Source organism: Brachyhypopomus gauderio, chromosome 17 (assembly GCF_052324685.1).
Source record: "Brachyhypopomus gauderio isolate BG-103 chromosome 17, BGAUD_0.2, whole genome shotgun sequence".
Taxonomy (NCBI): Eukaryota; Metazoa; Chordata; class Actinopteri; order Gymnotiformes; family Hypopomidae; genus Brachyhypopomus; species Brachyhypopomus gauderio.
In genome coordinates this window covers 6,556,645-6,578,362 of record NC_135227.1, presented here as the reverse complement: position 1 = coordinate 6,578,362, position 21,718 = coordinate 6,556,645, and the positions used below count along the sequence as shown (strand labels likewise).

Sequence of the window (21,718 nt, the reverse complement as noted above, 5' to 3'; positions counted from 1 at the left end):
ACCCTCACAGCAGAGAGGAGAACCGCTCCACCCTCACAGCTGAGAGGAGAACCGCTCCACCCTCACAACTGAGAGGAGAACCACTCCACCCTCACAACTGAGAGGAGAACCACTCCACCCTCACAACTGAGAGGAGAACCGCTCCACCCTCACAACTGAGAGGAGAACCGCTCCACCCTCACAGCAGAGAGGAGAACAGCTCCACCCTCACAGCAGAGAGGAGAACAGCTCCACCCTCACAGCAGAGAGGAGAACCGCTCCACCCTCACAGCTGAGAGGAGAACCGCTCCACCCTCACAGCAGAGAGGAGAACCACTCCACCCCTCACAACTGAGAGGAGAACCACTCCACCCTCACAGCTGAGAGGAGAACCACTCCACCCTCACAACTGAGAGGAGAACCACTCCACCCTCACAGCTGAGAGGAGAACCACTCCACCCTCACAACTGAGAGGAGAACAGCTCCACCCTCACAGCTGAGAGGAGAACCACTCCACCCTCACAGCTGAGAGGAGAACCGCTCCACCCTCACAGCTGAGAGGAGAACCACTCCACCCCTCACAACTGAGAGGAGAACAGCTCCACCCTCACAGCTGAGAGGAGAACCACTCCACCCTCACAGCTGAGAGGAGAACCGCTCCACCCTCACAGCTGAGAGGAGAACCACTCCACCCCTCACAACTGAGAGGAGAACCACTCCACCCCTCACAACTGAGAGGAGAACAGCTCCACCCTCACAACTGAGAGGAGAACCGCTCCACCCTCACAGCAGAGAGGAGAACAGCTCCACCCTCACAACTGAGAGGAGAACCACTCCACCCTCACAGCTGAGAGGAGAACCGCTCCACCCTCACAGCTGAGAGGAGAACCACTCCACCCCTCACAACTGAGAGGAGAACCACTCCACCCCTCACAACTGAGAGGAGAACAGCTCCACCCTCACAACTGAGAGGAGAACCGCTCCACCCTCACAGCAGAGAGGAGAACAGCTCCACCCTCACAACTGAGAGGAGAACCACTCCACCCTCACAGCTGAGAGGAGAACCGCTCCACCCTCACAACTGAGAGGAGAACCGCTCCACCCTCACAACTGAGAGGAGAACCACTCCACCCTAACACACGTTCCAACCACAGCCCAACCCATGCTAACAACACAATGGAAACGCCTAACATAACTTTGTGTTCAAAGACCAACAATATTATAAGGTGAAAGAACAATATAATGATAAAACAAAAAGATTAAATTTCTAGTCAAAACATACACACAAGCACACAAACACACACACACACACACACATACACACACACACACACACGTAATGGAGAACCCTTATAAGCAGGTCTACTGCTTGTTCACTGATACTTGTGTAGATACTAAAGGCATTAAAGATATTTTAGTGACACTACATTAACATGTGTGTGTGTGTTTTGTTTTTCTGCAAAAGCTCAGAAGGAAAATAAAACAGTAGTTTATACACTTCAGAATACAAGACTGTTGCATTATTCCTCATACACTCAAGTATATCGGACTATTATATTAATCCTCTTACATACCAGAAAACATATAGGACTGTTAATCCAGTTACACCAGAATTTATTCAAGTTCACAAATCATTTTTAAATGGTTCCATTTATGTGGAATCTCCATTTGTCAGTATGGGCGAGACATCACGGTCGCAGAGGTCACTTACATGTTAGAATTAGGTGCAGGTGACAAGGGTGAGGGGTCAGACGTATTCGCTCACAATAATGAAATTGAGCTTCGCCCAGCTTTATGCAAATCAACATGCTGAGGTTACTCTTTGAGTGACAAGCCCACACCCCAAGCATTTTGCTTTAATGCATTAGCATAATTAGCACACTGCTAACTAATGGCAAATATTGACACACAGGGGGCTAACATGTCACTGTCCAGTCTTACGATCCACGCTGAAGCAAAGCCACTCTTCACGCTCACACAAAACAGAACACGTAAAGAAAACAGAGTAGAAAATGGAGGCCGGAGGAAGACTGCCAACTCAGGAGCGCACTAGCGAACTACAGGACTGTGGAGAGACACGAGCCACGCCTCTATTTCCATCCGTGCCTCGCTCCCCCTCTCAAGCTGATTTAATTGTGAGTGTGGGTGACGGTAGGGTTCAAGCCCAAAGGGTCACGGGGTCAACTTTATTTTCTCACCCCAGCTTCCTGGGCCTGGAGAGACAGGGTCAATGTGTCAAATTAAATCTTGTTGCTGGGCTTCCCTCCCTGTCACACGTCCACCATGTAAATTCAGCACAGCGCCAGCTGCCGCCACCTCTGGACATTCACAGAAAGGTTAAGTGCTGAAATAAATAATAAAAATGCCCCCCCTCTTAAAAACGCTCACCTCGTGGAATAAAGCCTTCACCAGAGGGCCCGCGGTATAGTGAGACCGGACAAATGTAAATCAAGAATGCGGTTTGTTTTTTTACATTTCAGACAGACCACAGCAACGGCGAAGAAAAATTCAAATTCAGATGCGATGATGGCTGGAAACATGTAAGTAGAAGAACAGTCAGAAACCGCAGAGCCCATGTGAGATTTTTCAAGAAAAAGGGCAACATTGCCACTGGCTAGCAGCTTCTGAATACAGAATCACATGTTTCACACCTTCCCTTGACTTATTATAAGCTATATATTAAAAACGTCAGTACACACGACAGTTCCATTTAGCCTTTATTTCTCAAATTCAGGGAGAGCTTAACCGCAGTTCAAAGGTCAGTGCAGTGGTGCCTCTTAACATAATTGCATAAGAGTGTTTACATGGAATGAATATATCTTTCAGGAGTCCCACACAGGTATACTGAGGTATACTGGAGAGCCCGGATCAGTTCACATCATTTCAGTAACAGCAGTCAGTGTGCGACACCACTAGCATCACGCACCCTCAAATCAGATTTTTCTGTCCTGTATTTTAATATAATGACCAAAAGGTAAAAAAATATATTTGTTTTATTTTTGGCATAAAAAGGCCATATTAAAACAGTAGGATAACCGTCATTCAGGACACGCTTTCATTCTACATAAAGCCCACCATGCTTTTCACCCAGATAAACAATATTGAGGAAAGTAAACATGGCGTGTGCTGAGGTGGCGTGTCTCGGTGGGGGACGAGTGTCCCGGTGGGGGACGAGTGCTTCTGCCCCTCGAGCTCCTCCCCGGCCTCCTGCCTCAGGTAGCGCCACCACGGCCCGGACTTTCTTCTCTTACTCTTTCTTCCACTCTTTCTTCCCCTCTTTTGTTTCCCCTCTGCGGCCATCGAAATTCATGCTGTGTCGTGCCCGCAAAAGCGTAATGTTCGGGTCGAGTCTAATCCGATTCCTGCGGACTGTCCTAACAGAATTTCGGTGGCTGTAATATAGTTGTGCCCATGGAGGCCGAGTGGGAGATTAGCTGCTCTAATGATCCTGTGCCGCCCGTGATCTGGGGGCGAACGGCCAGGCGCGCTCCCTCCGTGCCACCACGTTTCTCCCGCCTCCCTGTGCCATAGCCCCTCCCACAACTGGCGGCTCCACCCCTTGAAGAAGCTCCGCCCCAAATACTGCACTAAAGCTATGATCACAGCGCCGCTGAAGTCACAAACAACACACACAAAAAAAAAACAACACAAAAAAAAGTAAGATCATGACGAAACGTTATGTTATCTTTCTAAAGGAATCCTTCACACATTCCCCATGTAGAATAATGATATTTATTAAATTTAAATAATGCATTTCAAAGAACTCTTAAATACTTTCTATCGCTCTTTCTGTGTGTGTGTGTGTGTGTGTGTGTGTGTGTGTGTGCATCTCTCACCTACACACCTGCACACGCACAATACAGTGAGAGCGGGAAGCCCTTCGCAGACAGGGTGCTATCAGATGGCCTGTTGAGGAGGGAGGGGGGGGATCAGTCAGAGGACCCCAGGCGATGAGGCTGATAAGGGTCTGGCCCAGGAGCAGCCACTGGAGGAGGAACTCAATTAACTCCTGACAGGCACTCACACTCCTCTGGGCACACAGGCAACAGTCAAGCCTTGCGGGCAGCTGCCTCGCTGCCCTCTTCCTCTGGAGGTGGTGAGCTGCGCTGAGGCGAGGTGACACAAGGCAAATATACTGAACGCTGCACGTGAGAGAATAGCACTTGTTCCTGCGGTGACTCGCTGTGTTTGCACTGTGAAATAAACTTGATAAGCTGGAAAGTGCGTTTGGTGGCTCTGCTGTTTTGCTCATCGTGTCAGCATGTGAGTGTCTTGCGTGTGGACATTTGTGGATTATTTTTCAAGGCAACACCATGCAAATGAAAGACGGCTCGTTCGGTCTCTGGGGGAAGAAGGTCTGGCCCACTGAGAGCCACTAGGAAATATGGAGAATGCCTCTGCCTAGCCATATAAATGCTCTGGGTTAACAGCTACCAAGGGAGTATTGGAGCCCCAGACCTAGGGGGCAATTTTAAAATGTGTGTGTGTGTGCACATGTGTGTGTGTGTGTCAGAGAGAGACAAAGAGACACACAGAGAGAGAAAGACATTCAACTACTCACTGAAAGTGCTACTGAAAGGTGCCTGTGCTATGCTTGTGTTCTAATCTCTGTGCTTCTGTTTTACTCTGTGTTTGTGTTTCTGCATTTGACTGTGTGGGTGTCTTTCGGTGCTCCACTCTGTGTCTGATCTACTGTGTTCCACTGGGATCCATGTGAATCAGCCCCTAATTTTGGACACTCTCATTCATTAGTATGTTCTACACAGAGAGAGTGAGTTTGAGTTTGAGTGTGTGTGTGTGTGTGTGGGGGGGGGGGGGGGGGGGGGGCTTGGCTTGTCGTGAAGCACAAAAACACAGCAACCTTTCACATAAACCTGCCAAACATCATCACAGGCAAATAAAAGATGAGGGGAAAAGGATAGAGAACGAGCAAAAGGGTGAGCAAGAGTCTGACAGGTAAGTAAAAAGACAAGGGGAAAAATAACTGTGTGAATTAGAGTACACAGCAGTAGCAGTGGAGCCCAGATGACAGAGGAAATCGCATGGCGGGCCGATGGAGAAAAGGAGAGACATGAGAGAAATGAGAGAATGAGAGAAAAAGAAAGGAATAGAGCTGTGGATCGATAGTCCGTGTGGACCGCGCAGTGGCGGCTGGTGCCGGGTTACTGGAGTTGGGGGGGACCGGCCTGGCCCAGCAGCCTGGCAATTAAGCTCCTGCGTCTCCAGACCGGGATTAAATTTAGCCCCCTATCCCCCAGCTTCTCCTCGCTCCCCCACTGAAGCCTTTATAAAACCATGAGCTCATTCACGACAACAACATGAGCCTCAGCCAGGCTAGCAGACCCCGGCTGGCCCTGATCGCCCCAGCTCAGACGCAGATCACATCTATTGATCCTCTTCTTCCTTCCTGTTCTGGGGGGTGCAGTGGTGGTGGTGGTGGTGGTGGTGGTGGTGGGGGGGGTTGCATTTTCTGATACAAACACTCCATACACTGATGTAATCCCTCCAGCTTTTGAGGGAGGAGTGAAACGTGGCCAACTCCAAACACAAGACAGCTCATGAACTCTCATCATAAACCGACTCTCATCATGTTTCATGAATCTTTTTTTTATCAACAAAATGCACTTATTAAAGTGTCCATCCAGGTGGCATGAGCAGCCAGTCTGCTGTGAAATACATGCTATAAGCAGTTTGGAACATTATATTTTTATTAGAACTCTCTAAATGTCACTCAAACAGTGTTGGGTATATGCAGTGTTTCAAACCGGGACGGTCTGTACTGGCACAAGGATTGCCTGTGTCTGCCTGTGTCTGCACGTGTCTGCACGTGTCTGCACGTGTCTGTCTGTGTCTGCATTTGCACGATGGCCGGGCACCGCGGCTCCGTGCACGTGCCGGCAGTGAACGAGTTAACGTGTAAGCGCGCGAGCCCAGCGGTGAAGCTCCCACTTGAATTGAACAGCTCATCATATGGAAAAAAAGTAGTTCAGTCCTCGCTTGGCACACACTGGGGAGGGTTTTTTAAATCGCTCCCTTTTTCCTTTTTACACTAGAAATAATGTATAATGGCGCTTTTCCTGCTAAATAATTAGCCGACATCAAATATGTTCTGGGCCTCTGAAATGTAGAGTGAAATGAGTGAGTGTGTGGGTGTCCCTGTGCAGGAATTGTTCAGTGTGTGTCTGCTTTACAACAAAGATGTAAAAAGAAGAAGACAGAGAAGAAGCAGAAAATGTCTCGCCGACATTGTTTTTTATGAGCTTGATCACATTCGGACTTCCAGCTCTCAGGTGTCCAACACCCATGGACCTCATACGAGGCCACCCTTCCTCTGGCCTCTACCACTGGAGCTCCCCCTTTCTCCAAACAGAATTCCCAGAATTGGAGCACATTCTCCCCACACATTAAACAAGCTACAGCCCGATGATGTCACCTTTACCTAACGACACCTTTCAGAAGTGCAAGGAGCAAACCTGCTCTGATCAGATCTCCCCATATGAACTCATAGTTCAAACTAATAAAAATTTGTTTTAAAAAAGTAATCCTAATAAAAATTTACTATTTTCTATGGTCAGTTTATTATCAACTAAACAATCAGCAAATGAATATGCAGCACTTTCAGGGTTAATATGTTTGTAATATCAATCCATACACAACAGATGGAAGTATTATTGTAAAGATACACCACCCTGTGTGTATCACAGATGGAAGTATTATTGTAAAGATACACCACTCTGTATATCACAGATGGAAGTATTATTGTAAAGGTTCACCACTCTTTATATAATAGATGGATGTATTATTGTAAAGGTTCACCACTCTGTGTATATCATAGATGGAAGTATTATTGTAAAGGTTCACCACTCTGTATATCACAGGTGAAAGTATTATTGTAAAGGTTCACCACTCTGTATATCACAGATGGATGTATTATTGTAAAGATACACCACTCTGTGTATATCACAGAAGTATTATTGTAAAGGTTCACCACTCTGTATATCACAGATGGAAGTATTATTGTAAAGGTTCACCACTCTGTATATCACAGATGGAAGTATTATTGTAAAGGTTCACCACTCTGTATATCACAGATGGATGTATTATTGTAAAGATACACCACTGTGTATATCACAGATGGATGTATTATTGTAAAGATACACCACTCTGTGTATATCACAGAAGTATTATTGTAAAGGTTCACCACTCTGTATATCACAGATGGAAGTATTATTGTAAAGGTTCACCACTCTGTATATCACAGATGGATGTATTATTGTAAAGATACACCACTCTGTATATCACAGATGGATGTATTATTGTAAAGATACACCACTGTGTATATCACAGATGGATGTATTATTGTAAAGATACACCACTGTGTATATCACAGATGGATGTATTATTGTAAAGATACACCACTCTGTGTATATCACAGAAGTATTATTGTAAAGGTTCACCACTCTGTATATCACATATGGAAGTATTATTGTAAAGGTTCACCACTCTGTATATCACATATGGAAGTATTATTGTAAAGGTTCACCACTCTGTATATCACAGATGGAAGTATTATTGTAAAGGTTCACCACTCTGTATATCACAGATGGAAGTATTATTGTAAAGGTTCACCACTCTGTATATCACAGATGGAAGTATTATTGTAAAGGTTCACCACTCTGTATATCACAGATGGAAGTATTATTGTAAAGGTTCACCACTCTGAGTATATCACAGATGGAAGTATTATTGTAAAGGTACACCACTCTGAGTATATCACAGATGGAAGTATTATTGTAAAGGTACACCACTCTGAGTATATCACAGGTTTCAGTGCATAAGCTGAGGCTAGACGAAGACAGAAGCAAGGAACGATGCATGAAATTAGTTCATTAATCTTCCTCTCATAGGCTGTCGTTGTTTGGGGGGGAAATTCTACCTGCTATGAACTAAGAGCCTGTCCTTCCCTGCTCATCAATTACTCTCTTCATCACAGGGAATGCCCAGTGGAAAATGCGAAACACACATATGTACACACATGTACACACACACACACACACACACACACACACACACACACACACACACACACACACACACACACACACACACACACACACACACACACACTCCAGGACAGATTGTAACTGATGATTACTGAAAAATCTAATGTATGGAATCTCTGCATCTTCTTTCTTGCTCAAACATTTGGAACCAAAGGAAAACGTGTTTACATTAGTCAGAGAAGAGGTTGTTGTTGCATCAACAGCTGTCGACCATCAGTGTATTACCAAAGATTTTCCAAATCCCCAATTTAAGATCTTTTTCTGTTGACAGTGTAAACACTGAAACAGGCAGAGGAATTTCCGCTATGTTTCTCATCAACTGTTTTGTGTGTATCAGTGTTGTTCTGGCCGTTGTAGAGTGCGTGCTATGATCATCATGTCCGTAGAGTCCTGCTCAATCGCGCCGTTATAGGAGAATTCACTTTAAAGATATTTTTAAACCAAATTATCGTCCTCGAGACATTTCACTGCTTTCAGTACGCTGTAAGCGCGGTGCAGATTCGGTCTGATTCCCCACGCAGGAAGAAACTATGTTAAAGATATATGTTAAACATCAGTTACACGTCTGCTTGTGTAAATGGTTTAAATAGTTCTAAAAAAGCCAGTTGACAGCTTCAGCAGGAGTGGCCCTTAACCACCACTCCTTCCTTGTGCAAGGCTTCCACTTGGCTTGGCCAAAAAAAGTTCCTATGCTTGGGGCCGCTTGGGGCCAACAACCCCCCTAAGGTGGATCACACGCTAGATAAAGATTTACCTTATGACGCGCCCCACTTTGGCACGCAAACACCGCTCGTCACTCACAGGTCAGCACCGGGGATGGAGAGGAACAACAGCCCCCCCATATAATGGACTTTGATTTACGCTGCGGAGATAACGCGTCGACACTGAATTAAAACAAAAGAAATTAAATGGACGTGATAACCTTGCTAAGTGTCCGAAGAGAGCGAAGTGTAAAACGGTAACTAGCACACTTAGGGTGCCATCTCCTTAAAAGGCAACATTCTGGGCTGGTTTAAAGGTCCCTGTTGCCTCTTGCAAAAAAAAAGAAAAGAAAAGAAACCTAGAGGAATTAATGATAGCACATCTTGTCTACTGTTTATAAATAAATTTGATATCCTTGAATCCCATAACTGACAATCATTTATGCACGCTGAATTCTCTATTTTTGTTTTCTACAGATGTGACAACATCACATCATATGCATCTAGTAATATCAGCTTTATAGTAGCAATCTTCTTCATATAATTTAGCTCAAAATGTAAAGGATGGAAAATATTGCCTATTATTTATAGCTACTCATTTTCAGACATTAAGCTAAAATGCCCAGTTTGGGTCCAGATTGCATTCATTATGCAACCTGTACAATCAGTACGTCCCATATCTCCCGGCCACACACCGCCACGTCCACTGCATACTTTCTCTGAGTTTCTGTGGTTCAGCCCGTCGTGTGTGGATGTGAGACATCGTGACTAGTGAGGGGACGGGCTTGGTTCAGAGGCAGGGGATTGGGTGCTGGGGGTGCTGGTGTTGCCTAAGCCAAGTGCACCGTGCATTCGGTTTGGCTGTCAGGGGGAATCAGAGCTTGCATTGTGATGGGCCGTTTCAATATTGATTTCATAAATAAACAGAGCTAACCATCGATCCTAATGTTATTTTGCATTTCAATTACTGCTCAGAAACATAACCTTCAAACGACTGGCCGTTCAATACCAATAACATTCTCTGATAAACGCCTGCATAGCCTCCCAACGCACGTAGCGGTGCACCCACCCTCTCCAAAGTGTAAATTAGCGCATTTAGCATTTTGCCTTCATAACATATAATTAGACAGCGAATGAGAACGCAGGGTGAGGTGACTGTGGGATTGACAGTGTCACAGATGTAAACAGAGATGTAAACTGTTGTCGATTGCTTCACGCTGCTTGCATGAAACATACACTTTAAACGCAAGTACCAAATCTAAACACAGACTGTCACATTCTATACAGGGGCAACTTTACATTACATCATGGACTCATGGAGGTTACTTTCTGATTAGGGCTTTTTTAAATATAATGTATTACCACAGGCTAAAATTAAAATGCATAACTTAAAATAGTAAATATAACATCTATTAAACCATTTATGAAATTCACTTAAAAACATGATAATCTAAATAACACAATACACAGCGCTGTCCTCTAAACATACACTTCTAGAGTCTGTTCGCTCAAGTGTGTTTGCATGCATGTGACTGAGTGTGAATCCGGAGTGTCCTCTGGTGCAACAGGAAGATGTGCTGACACACCGTGTCAGTGATAGCAGTCACTCTGGGAGGGCGGAGGAGGGCGGAGGTGGGCGGATGCGTGAGCCTCAGACTGCGCCCGTGATCTGGCCCCGGCTCAGGCTGGCATTATCCTCGGAGCGCTAATGGACCTCACTTTATTTTTAAACACACTGTCACGGTGCAGCTTGGATGCCAAGGTTACCTTAGAGAGACCGGCGGAGGTGGGAGAGGGGGGGGGGGGGGGTTTAGCCCGCAGCACTGTGCCTGGTACTGGGTCCCTGACTAACACACTAGCACATGACATTGAGGCACATCAATAAATGCATGTGTGTGCATTTGTGTGTTTCAGTGTGTTTCTGTGTGTGTGTGTGTGTGTGTGAAGTTGTGAGACAGAGACTAAAAAGAAAGAAAAAAAAACAAACTCCAATCGCCGCATGAGTCCGTAAATACAAACACGCATCATGAAAAGCAAGAGTGGGGACGGTGGGGGTGTGGGACCGGCCCGTGCGACCCGGCCGCGGGCCGGTGTGTGCGTGCGCTTACAGTGCAGGGTATGAGAGTGCAGTGCGGGGCTTACCAGCAGCGAGGGGGATCCAGTGTGGCCAGTGGACTGAGTAATCGCCCTAACGAACGTGACAAGGAGGCCCTGTTGGTACAAGGAGACGCGTTTAGAGTCGGGGTGACAGAAATGGAATTTAGGAAAGAAAAGGAACAGCTGCTGTTTTATCAGTTTGTTTTAAAAAAAACGGCGTGCCGCCATCCGCTGCTGTGACGCTCTGCTCGGGATGCTGGGAAAGCAGACCCGGGGCGATAGAGATATGGTTTGTCATTGGACACGTGCTGAGTCCGGTCAAGGGTCGGGCGGAACGGCATCGGTCTCTGGCCGGGCCGGAGCGGTTGGTGTGGGACGGTGCTGGTCGGCGTAGCAGAGAGAGGTGGGGCAGCACAGCCACAGGCCTCTGCGGGTAATGTATTCTGAAACCAAATTACCGTAAGCCGATCCCATCTGGACAGTGTCGGAGTGGGGGCTGCTTTGGTTACCCACGATAGCATCTCCACGCAGACAGCAAAAATCTGATTAACCCAATAGCACTGAAACACTTGGTCAAAGAGCAAGGAGCTTTTAACTTAAGATGCACTAATGCAATTCCCTCGCCTTGTTTTCTCTGAAGTTAATACAATAAAATAGAGAGAAGGGGGGAAAAAGAGGGGAAAGCAATGGGAGAGATGTGCATTTTAAGTGCTCAATGCGCCAACTCGGGAATGAAGTCAAACAAATTTAAATGTAATTCATCATTGAGTGCTTATGGAGGTTTGCCCTCAGAAATACATAATCCAACTGTCATTCCACTATAGAGAAGAGGAGGGGGGTTGGTGTGAGGGGGGGGGGGGGGGGGGGGGGGGGGGGGGGCTGTTGGGAAGTGAGGAAAAGATAGAAAAGTCCCTGTCTCCTTCCATTCTCGGTCCGTGCGAACGCGCCAACAAGCCAAGAAAAACTTAAAGTGACAAGTCACAATATTGCTGGGCTTCTGAATGGCGAAGAAGCCTCACAAATAACTCGAGAGGTGCAATAAACGTGGCCATATCTGGCCAGATGCTGCAGCGACACCACCTAACACAGAAGACCCTCATCAGGAAAACAACATAAAACACAAAGAGAATCACCACATGTGGCAAACACAACCCATATGTTTACTAGAAAACCAGATCCACACACACTTTACACTTTTTGCATTATTAACTTCCCGGTATCGTCTCTCTGAGCCCATCAGACATGAACAACACTGACATCGCTACATCTGATACTAGTAAGCATACAGTATTCATGCACCCAGTGTGAAATCAGGGAAGAGGTGACTGTTGAGGTCAATCCATATGGTTGCATGCAAACCCAACTGAGCACACCAGTACCAGGCCAATGAGGTAGCCAACATAGGGCATTCAACACACCATTGAAATGACAGCGGCAACATCAATTTATAAATATCCTAAATCGGCAGAAGCATTCATAAATAAACCTGTGAAATTAAACATGGAATATACCTAAACTGACATTTGTTTTCTTCGTTTGCCTTCATTGTAATACAATACGTAAACATAGCATTAAAATGTTATAATATGTTAAATTATTCTGCAACATGTTATTTAATATAAAGGTTCTAATATCTAGGGCACATTTTTTGTCAGCCATTGTCTATCTAACATAAAAACACACCTTATAAGCAATAGAAAAAATGTCTTGTGCATTATTTCAATACTTAAATCATACACAGATCTCAGTGACTCTCACACACCTCTGAACAAGCCCACCTACACACACACACACACACACACACACACACACACACACACACACACATTTACGCACACGAGCAACAGACACACACACACACACACACACACACACACACACACACAGAGTCAGACAAGAAACACAGACTACAGACATCTGTAAATGTGCTTAACAAATTGAGTAATACATTTAATAGTAGAAATATAGTATAAATTTAGCAAGAATGTTGAATGTTAAAAAAAGGTTCAAGCCAAGACCAAAACATTTGCGCCCAAATACTAGTTCACCTGCTGTCGCATTGTACTGTTGATCTAATGTCTACATGAGCCCAGTCATAACACACCAACTGAAGCTACACACATTTAAACACTGTATGTGGTGACCCAAGCTCAGAGCCTGGCTTTGCATTACATCACTGTGTAGTCTTCTCTCTCAATCTTAAATGTGTAATATTGTGTTTTTATTTCACATGTCTCTGGTGTTATGTCTGCATGAATTCCGTCATAAAAGAAATAGAAAAAAAGTATATTTTTTAAAACTACATTTTCTACATGTAAATGTAAAAGTAGTTTGAAACACAGAAAATTGTATATATATATATATATATATATATATATATATATATATATATATATATATATATATATATATATATATATATATATATATATATATATATATATTGGCATATTTAATTTAAAACCTTTAGCCTTTAATAACAGCAAAATTTACATAATAGCAGTAAAACAAAAAAGAATTCTGTTTTAATGTGCATAGGAGATTATTAAAAAATCCATAAATTTTCCTATTCCACAAACTCTTAACAACACTAGTGAGGGGAATACGTTTTCAAGTCAGGATTCAGAAATAAAATGGTGTCAGCATTAAGTCAAATTTTAAATTAAAATAAACATAACAGGATCTTAAAGAAACGCATTAAAAATAAGCATTTGGTTACATTTGGTTCAGTGTTTTTCCATGATGTGAGCATTCTAAAACACCATCAGAGAAACCCAACAGCATTATTTGGGGCACATTCATACACTCATTTTTTTTTTTCGTGTGCGTGTGTATGTGTTGAACTGTATCAACTGCTGTCTGTTTTATAAGCTGTCTGAAAACGTGCGTAAAATGCAGCAGTTTGGACTGAAGATGTCCGGTATGTTAGAATGGGAAGAACTGAGCTGTGTTGAACCTTTGTAATCCTGCTTAGTATTAGCTAAAAAGCAGATTAAAATATGCATGGCTAAGGAGTTAACGAGCTCGGCAGTGTCCTGAGTGGTCAGCAGTGGAGTAGACACACTTCCCCAAAAACCCACAGACACACACTCCCAGTCCTGCAGCAGGAACTGATGTCATTTTAGCCCATTTCATTGTGTCCCTTTGGTGTTTCTGCAGGCTCGTAATGCCTGTGTAATCAGACACGTCTAAGGGAGGGAGAAACCCTCCACATGGCCCTGAGCTCACCCACATTACTCTTTTGGAGTATATCAATCTTCCAGGCTGCCATGCTGTGTATCTTTTTATGATAATCCAGCCACAACAACATACACACATTTGTCTGATTAGATTTTTAGCGTGGAAAGAGTTATTGTTCTAAATGAAGACGGCTCTGATATGCCTTATGATGGCTCTCTCAACATGATATATTTCACTACATGCAGATTACACGGTGAGTGCGGGGGAACAAACTTCTGACAGCTATACATTTTGAGCAATAATGCACAAAGACACACTAATGTCTATATATGCTTGCTAAAAATTATATACACAGGTATTACAAATATTAAGTAAGAAGCAAAAATCTGATGTGAAGACTATTAATTTTCTAAAATGAGACCGTGTTCAAAAGGCACACATGAGGGCAAAAAATTATACATGTAAAAATAAAAATATATTTTATATATATGTAATTTACTTTTTCTGAGCACAATACTGCCAAAGCCATTTATGGCTTCAGGGGCAAGAGAGTGGAAGAATGCGTCCCTTAAAGAGGCTGTCTGCTCGTCAGGCGTAGCAGGACACGGGCGCAGGCAGACAGAGTGTAGCTGCGCGGTGCAGGGTGTCGCGGGACAGCGCGGGACGGCCGAGCCGATCTCCTCCACGCTGTCACCTCAGCACTGGCCTCCCGTCCCGGCTCTCCCCCTCCGTGCTAACAAATACTCCCACCATGTAATTCAGCCTAGCCAATCCCCACGAGAACGGTTTAATCTTGTCTCTTTCCATTTAGTGGCGTGCGCCTGAGAGCACGGGGGGGGAGATTTGCACGGCTTCCCTTTAATTCACTCCCTTTGTCCCGTCCAAACAAGTACCCCAAGATTTGTTTTTGTTTTTCTGTTCTTGATTATTTTTGTTTGTTTTTTTTTTTTTAACACACACAGACACTCTTACATACTCGTGAACAGATGACAGGGAAATCACACTTAAGGAGTCCCTAATTGATTGGCCACGCACTTAATGCGATGAGCAAGGGGTGCCACACACTGCTAACAACCTGCTTTCAGGAAAGGCTCTCCCCCGAGCCCCACTCAGAACAACCAAAGAGCACCTGCCCTGCCGCTACACTTAATAATGTGTTCAAGCCTCGTTTAACTCAAAACAGAAGAGACCGCGTGCGTGTGTGCATCTGACAGAGCAGGAGCTCCAGCACAATCGCCGAAAGTACAAAGGCTCTCTACAATTACAGTCAAAAGTTGCACGTCAAGACAGTTTGCTTAGCTCGAACGAATACAATTGAAAAAGGAGAAGAAAGACATGAACAGAAAGAAAGACCAAAAGCAGAGGAACCGACATTCTACTTCCAGAGAGCAAGGAAAAGAGGGTGGGTTACAAACAGTGCAGGTTTGAAGAGAGGAAGATGCACCTACTGGTTATGATAGCTGAGAGGATCAGGGATGCAAAGTTCTGAAATGTCCATCAGTCCAGTTTTAGCATTCCAGGAAGCAGAGAAGGAAGACACAGTGAATGAGTGACACCTGCTTCTCCCCGAAAATGAGAGTCGAGGACCTTCAACGGGAAAAAAAAGCCCCCTCCAGCAGAGTACCCCGGTCTGCACAGGTACAAGAGTGTGTGCGGGTGGGTGAGTGCGTGTATGTGTGTGTGTGTGTGTGTGTGTGAGTGTGTATAAGTTAGTATGGGTGTGCGCGTGTGCGTGCGTGAATGCGTGTGCGAGCGGTGGGGTGGGGGGGGCGGAGGTAAAGGAGGTAGTGGGGTGGGGGGGTTGAGAACAAGCGTGCGAGGCAGAGGCGGCAGTGGTGTGGCGGAGAGCGCTGAGACAGAGTGGCCGTGTGAGAGAGCGAGAGAGAAATGCCTCTTTCCATGGTCAGGATAGGGCTCTTTAAGACTGAAGGGCTTGATGAATATGGAACAGCTGCTGTTGGCTGGCTCCGGGGGGCAGGACTTAAAGAGACAGAGAGGGCTGGCGGAACACAGGGGAGGGGGGTGGGGAGAGGAGGGGGTGTTTTTAAATGCCCACACAGACAATCACATACCCCGCTATACACACACACACACACACACACACACACACACACACACACACACATGTGCATGTTCACGCTCAAATACACAGACAAATATTATACTTAAAAGTCTAAAAAGATTCTAACACTACATAACAATTTTTATTTTGAGAGAGGTGCATTTGCTGTTAAATAAACAAACATATAAAACTTGAGAACCAGTGTTGTTTTTGTTTGTTTGTTTTTGTTTTCCCACCCATGTTGCTTGTAAAAACATCTGGTCTGCCACAAAACTACAAGTACACACATCCACACGCAATCACAGAAACTTACAGATACACTTTACGGGTTACACAACCGCAGTAGTTTATTCATCAAAAACGAGTGTAAGCAAAGACTTGTTTAAAAAGATAACACTTGTGACCAGAATTAACAAAATTTACTTTCTCTGTCATGAGAAAACAAAACATAAGTTCAATTTCTCCTTTTTTCTTTTATTCAAACATGGTTCTGATTCAGCAGAGGCATTTTTCCAAAGAGAAGTGATAGCTTCTCATTTTCAAATGTACTGTTAGATTTCATTTTGCTCAGTTCTTTATGCAAATGAAAAGATGTCCTGAGATTACATTATCACTATATATCTTATAAGTAGAATAGATGTATATTTTATATACAAGTTTATATTTCTTATTTCACAAAGAAAATTATATTTATTCATTCTATTCCCTTAAATTAAGTAAAATATTTAGTTTCTAACTACATATAAAGAAAATGTGTACCTACAGAAACAAGCTTATTTAATTTTGCACAAAATATATTTGTACATTCAAAACATTGGTCAACCAGTTGTAGTGATTTTTAAAAAGTGCCTATTCATTAATCCCCATAATCTGAGTAGATGTACAAGCATCTCATGACAGAGTGACCATCTTGTGGAAGTTTCAGCACAAGTGTGAGAAATGTTTGGACTCATAACTCAAACTGGACACCCATCAACTTATAAAGTGGCGTATAATCCTGGTCTGTCTGTAGTGGCCCGCGAGCTTACAAACGCCTGTGTCTCACTGTTGATCAAGCCTTACAAAAATGTGAGGAATGCATATACCATTTCACACTTGATGAGAGCCTCCATGTTAATGCATCCCATCTTCCAACGCGATGGAGCTCCACGCCATCTACAGTGAGCGTGGACGATCTCGTGGCACCCGTGCGTGGCCGATGGGCCGTTTGAACAGATGCAGTGGGCTGCGTCTCACAAAGCCAAACTAAATAACACACGCCGAGCCTCGGCAGCGTCTGAGATGCACCTGGACCCGACTCCGGGTTCGAAACTTAGCAACTGCACAAGTCTCTCATCCTCCCGATGAGAACAGAACTAACGCGGTTAACTTGTGCCATTGGTTCACATCTGGCCAACCTCGCTGTTTGCTTCCTGCCACCGGCGGGATAGACCAGAGGGCGCTGGACTGACTTCTCGCTGGACGCCTGAAGCTTGAACCATAAGAGAATCTAGTCTTCTTCTATTCATTGGCTCATGTTTCCATAATCAATACTGAAGCATCATGCAATCCCTATTGATCATCAGAGGGCCCATTGATGCGCTACTGCAGGCCTTCAAATATACTTTGCATAAGAAACGCCCCACTTATTCAGCAGAGCATCACAGCTAGTTCGAACCAAAGGCTAGGTGGTATAAGAGGGTTCAAAAATGCTATCAAAGTGTAAATCAATGACAAACACTGACAGTTTCTTATCTGAGAAACAGACACAACCCTCAGACTATAAATGGTTATAAAATAGCTGTATCCATACAAAATTAACAATATTTTTTTGTAATAAATAACAGCAAATATTTGTAATATTTTGACACAGACACATTTTAGGACTTCAGAATGCCACCTAAGTCTATCAACATATATTAAGAATAAGAACACAGTTAAAAAAAAAAAAAACCTTCAGAACCAGCATGCATCTAAAATGTTCATAAAAGCCCCATGCATGTGCAAAGCTCTTTTTAAATGTAGATCACCATTATGGTTCATATCGAGGAGATGGTTGACGTCTGAGAAATTCGGAAACACGCTGTAATTTAATTGCAAAACATGGGCTGTAAGGTCACTCATCTGAGATTCTAATCCATCTGGTAAAAGGGGGGAGGGGAAGAGTCCCTTTGGAATGCTCATTAAGTACTAGGCATTTGGGGACAGGATCTTGCGCAAAAACCTGTACCTCATTCATCTCTTTACGCCTCAACATGAGTCACGGATATAGTGAATAATAAATGCTGAGAATACTTTAAATTGTACATAATGTTTTGTTTGTTTGTTTTTTTTTTACCATTAAGGAATAACGAGGATTTGTCATGGGAGTGTTAAACATACAATATCAAGTTGGCAAAGAACTCAAATATAGAAATATTATAACACTTTCTGTGTAGCATGCATAAAATGTAACAAAAAACTGAGTTATTAACAAAATCTTTAATATTTGTTGTTAGATAGTGATTAGTCCTAGATTTGATTTGTTATTTGATGTTTAGAGTGATTCAAGTGTTTCTGAAAGAATTATTAAAAACAATAAAAATCAACAGACCTATTTAATCAGGTCTATAATGAATGAGATTAGATATACAGATTAACAGATGAGATTTAGGTTACATTAAGGTATGACGCATTTGAAGCAGAATAAATAAAATAAAAACAATTAGATTTGAATATTTATTCCATTTATAGAATTTATAATGCTAATTGTACATGTATGTTTAGATCGTGAAATGTTACAATGCAACGTGTCAAATAAATATATGTACCTGTGGGTTTTAAGGTCCTGAAGTGTCAAAACCTGAAGAAATCATAAAGGCCTATTCTCGTGCACATCATCCATTATAAAGTGAGCACAAAAAACTGTCTGCAGATGTCAGTGTCTCATTTTAACTAAATGAATTTCCCCATGAAGCTCACGCCATATCACCCGCTAACTGCCGATTTTTAAGTCTCCTGTAACTAGTTGTATTATAGGCTATTACTGTTAGGAGAGAGAGAAAGAGAGAAAGAGAGAAAGAGAGAGAGAGAGAGAGAGAGAGAGAGAGAGAGAGAGAGAGAGAGAGAGCGAGAGCGAGAGCGAGGCAGCAAGTGACACGATACCGGTCATTAACGCGCCTCATTTTATTTTAATATGCATTTAAGGTAGTTTAAGATAGGATTTAGGATTTGATGTAGCTTGTACTCGAAATATACATTTTATTTCTGTTTCGGTAAATGTTTAGATATTTCCACGTGGTATGTCATTTGACATACATAATATATATGTACAGCAACCAGTTGACACGGGAAACACATGAAACTTAGTTTTATAAAAACATTAGTCTGTTAGGTCCAGAGTCCCAAACTGCAACTTCCAAAACGCCTTGAGCAGCTTTGAGTACATAAACCGCAAGAAGCTTCAGTTCAGTTTGAAAAAATGCGACGTTCAAAATACGAAAGATTAAATGACACACTATAAGCAGCCTAACCCACGGTTTTAAAAAAAAAGAGAAAGGTGGAGAAAATTACTCTACCTTCTCACAAACACGGGCCATTTCGAGTTCCCCAGGTGTAAGAGAGATGTCTTCAACTTCTACCGGCTGCGTTTACCTTTTCAAATGAGCGTTCCTGTCGTTTCTGTGGTACGACGGAACCGTCAACCCCTCCTCCAGCTCCCTCACTCCATCCCACCGAACCTCCCCACACCGTGGACCGACCGACCTGGCCGAACGTGTGACTAACCTTAGATATTAACATGAGAATGAATAAAATAAAAACAGTTCACTATTACTTTAGCCATTCGCCATGAAACACCCCCCCCCCCTCCTTTAACGGGGTCCGTTAACGGTAACGTGTCACCAGGGTCGTGTAAGTCTCCCACAGAAAACGACGGTGACAGCTGACACGCAAATCTTGAATACCGCCGTAGTTCTGGAAAAGGTTCGGGTCGAATCCGCCGTTGATGAATAAATTACAAGACAACGGTAGCGTCGCGTCTGGGTCCAGGTGAGCCCAGTTTGGCAGCAGTATCATGTACACATTAGGTTAAACTCAAGACTGCGACAAAGTATGAAAGTGTGAAGCTAATTTTCCCCTCAGAAACTCAACACTGTATGACCAACAAATCCCCACAGTTACGGTTGTTGCAGGTAAGTTGACGAAAAGTCGCAGGATTTCCAAAACAGATCTATATTAATCTACTGACTGTTTACATATCACCATTCAGAATAAAAAAATTAACCTAGTGTACGTGTTTTAATTTTACTTTTGATTAAATATGGGCATTTTATTGTCTACAGAAAATGAAATAGTGCCTACTCGCGGACTAACATAACTGAGAAAAATTATTTCATAAGCTTCCCCTGATTAAAGGTCCACATGCTATAGATGGATACAGCTGCTGGTAAAATTATTAAAATACCTCAGAGCAGACTATGATAATTTCGGTAGTTAAAGTGAAAATCTAATGGAGTCCACTAGAGGGGGCACTATTTCACAAGACTTGAAAGGAGTTGAAAAGAGGCCATTGTTTATTAATACAATTTTTTATATTCTTAGTTATTGGTCTCCTTCCCACAGGGAGTGTATGACTAATTCAAATTTGCCATGAAAAATGTTTGAATTAAAATATTGAGAGATCATTATGTTTGTACAGACAAGGAAACACCAAAACGGTCATTTTAATGGCTCCAGATTACTTTCCTCAAAAGTAGTCAGAGACGCACTAATTAGAAAACGTTAAAGCTCGTTGTACACAGTTAATTGTAACAAATGTTCAATTGTATGTTTGAGATTATGGGGTGCTTTACTTCTGTTATCTTTAGATTTATCTAGAGATTTATTAAATCTCATTTCAAACATTTCATTTTTGTTTTAATTTCTTACATGAAAAATTCCTTTAACCACACTTTTATTTAAATGATTATATATATATAGAGAAAACCTAAGGATGTGATGTTTTACATGGGTGATGTGGTCAATGTTTTCCAACAAAGTGTTTTATGTGAAATTTCTCTTATGAATTACTATCTATGCCATCTCAAATATGTTTCTTGGGCTTCAGTAATTAAACACAGCTGTCTGGTATCTTTTATCTCAGTGACTAGTGAGTGAGTGACTAGATATTACATACTTCACTAAGACTTATTTCATAGGTGCTATACTGTTTGAGTCTTATATTTTATACATTCGATTTTGATCAGTTTTGATGGGTTTGTGTTGATCTTATTTATAGCAGCTAGCTTTAAAAAGCGGGATACCTGGTATGTTTTTTTCTCCTCTGGTTGTATGCTGCTCCATAAATGAATTATGGCATCATGGCAAACTGAATTAAAGTCACTCACATTTGGAATTGGTAGACAGAGGAGGTCTGGTAAAAATATGTTCTCAGATCAAAAACAAGTCCAGCATTAATCTATGCTTGGCCCTTTGAACATTGCATAATTCAAAACCCAAACATTTTTCTTTGCAGTACTCAAACTGAATCAGACACCAGACTCTCCTCCGGACTCCCCTGTCTCCTCCTCTCAGTCCTCCCAGTCCCCAGATTTCATTTGGAAGATGCTCACGCTCAGTCCCCCCGCACCATGTTTGTTCCTTGCTTCGCCTCATGCCGTAGACTTACTTGGTTAACA

At 43.0% G+C, this 21,718-nt stretch overlaps 1 protein-coding gene and 1 long non-coding RNA gene across 7 annotated transcripts in view; one reads left to right on the top strand and one right to left on the bottom strand.

Annotated features, from left to right (window-relative positions):
- Positions 1–21,718, bottom strand: part of esrrb (estrogen-related receptor beta) — a 56,732-nt gene that overhangs the window by 34,885 nt on the left and 129 nt on the right. Inside the window, exons 1-2 of one of the 6 annotated variants that reach the window (XM_076977597.1) lie at positions 19,619–21,718; positions 10,886–10,954 (exon numbers count right to left, since the gene is read on the bottom strand). The exon at positions 19,619–21,718 is cut by the window's right edge and continues 129 nt beyond it. Coding sequence is in view for 2 of the 6 variants with exons in the window: in XM_076977595.1 (XP_076833710.1) it covers positions 10,886–10,954; positions 15,469–15,518 (119 nt within the window). In the remaining 4 variants the exon portion in view is untranslated. Of the gene's footprint in view, positions 1–3,815; positions 3,886–10,885; positions 10,955–11,298; positions 11,644–15,468; positions 15,936–19,618 lie in introns of those variants that run through there. The other 5 variants (XM_076977595.1, XM_076977598.1, XM_076977600.1 and 2 more) reach the window with 5 other exon arrangements.
- The window catches only part of LOC143480112 (uncharacterized), a 3,011-nt gene continuing 1,282 nt past the window's right edge, over positions 19,990–21,718 (top strand). Inside the window, exon 1 of the long non-coding RNA XR_013121785.1 lies at positions 19,990–20,233. This is a non-coding gene — a long non-coding RNA (uncharacterized LOC143480112). The remainder of the gene's footprint in view (positions 20,234–21,718) is intronic.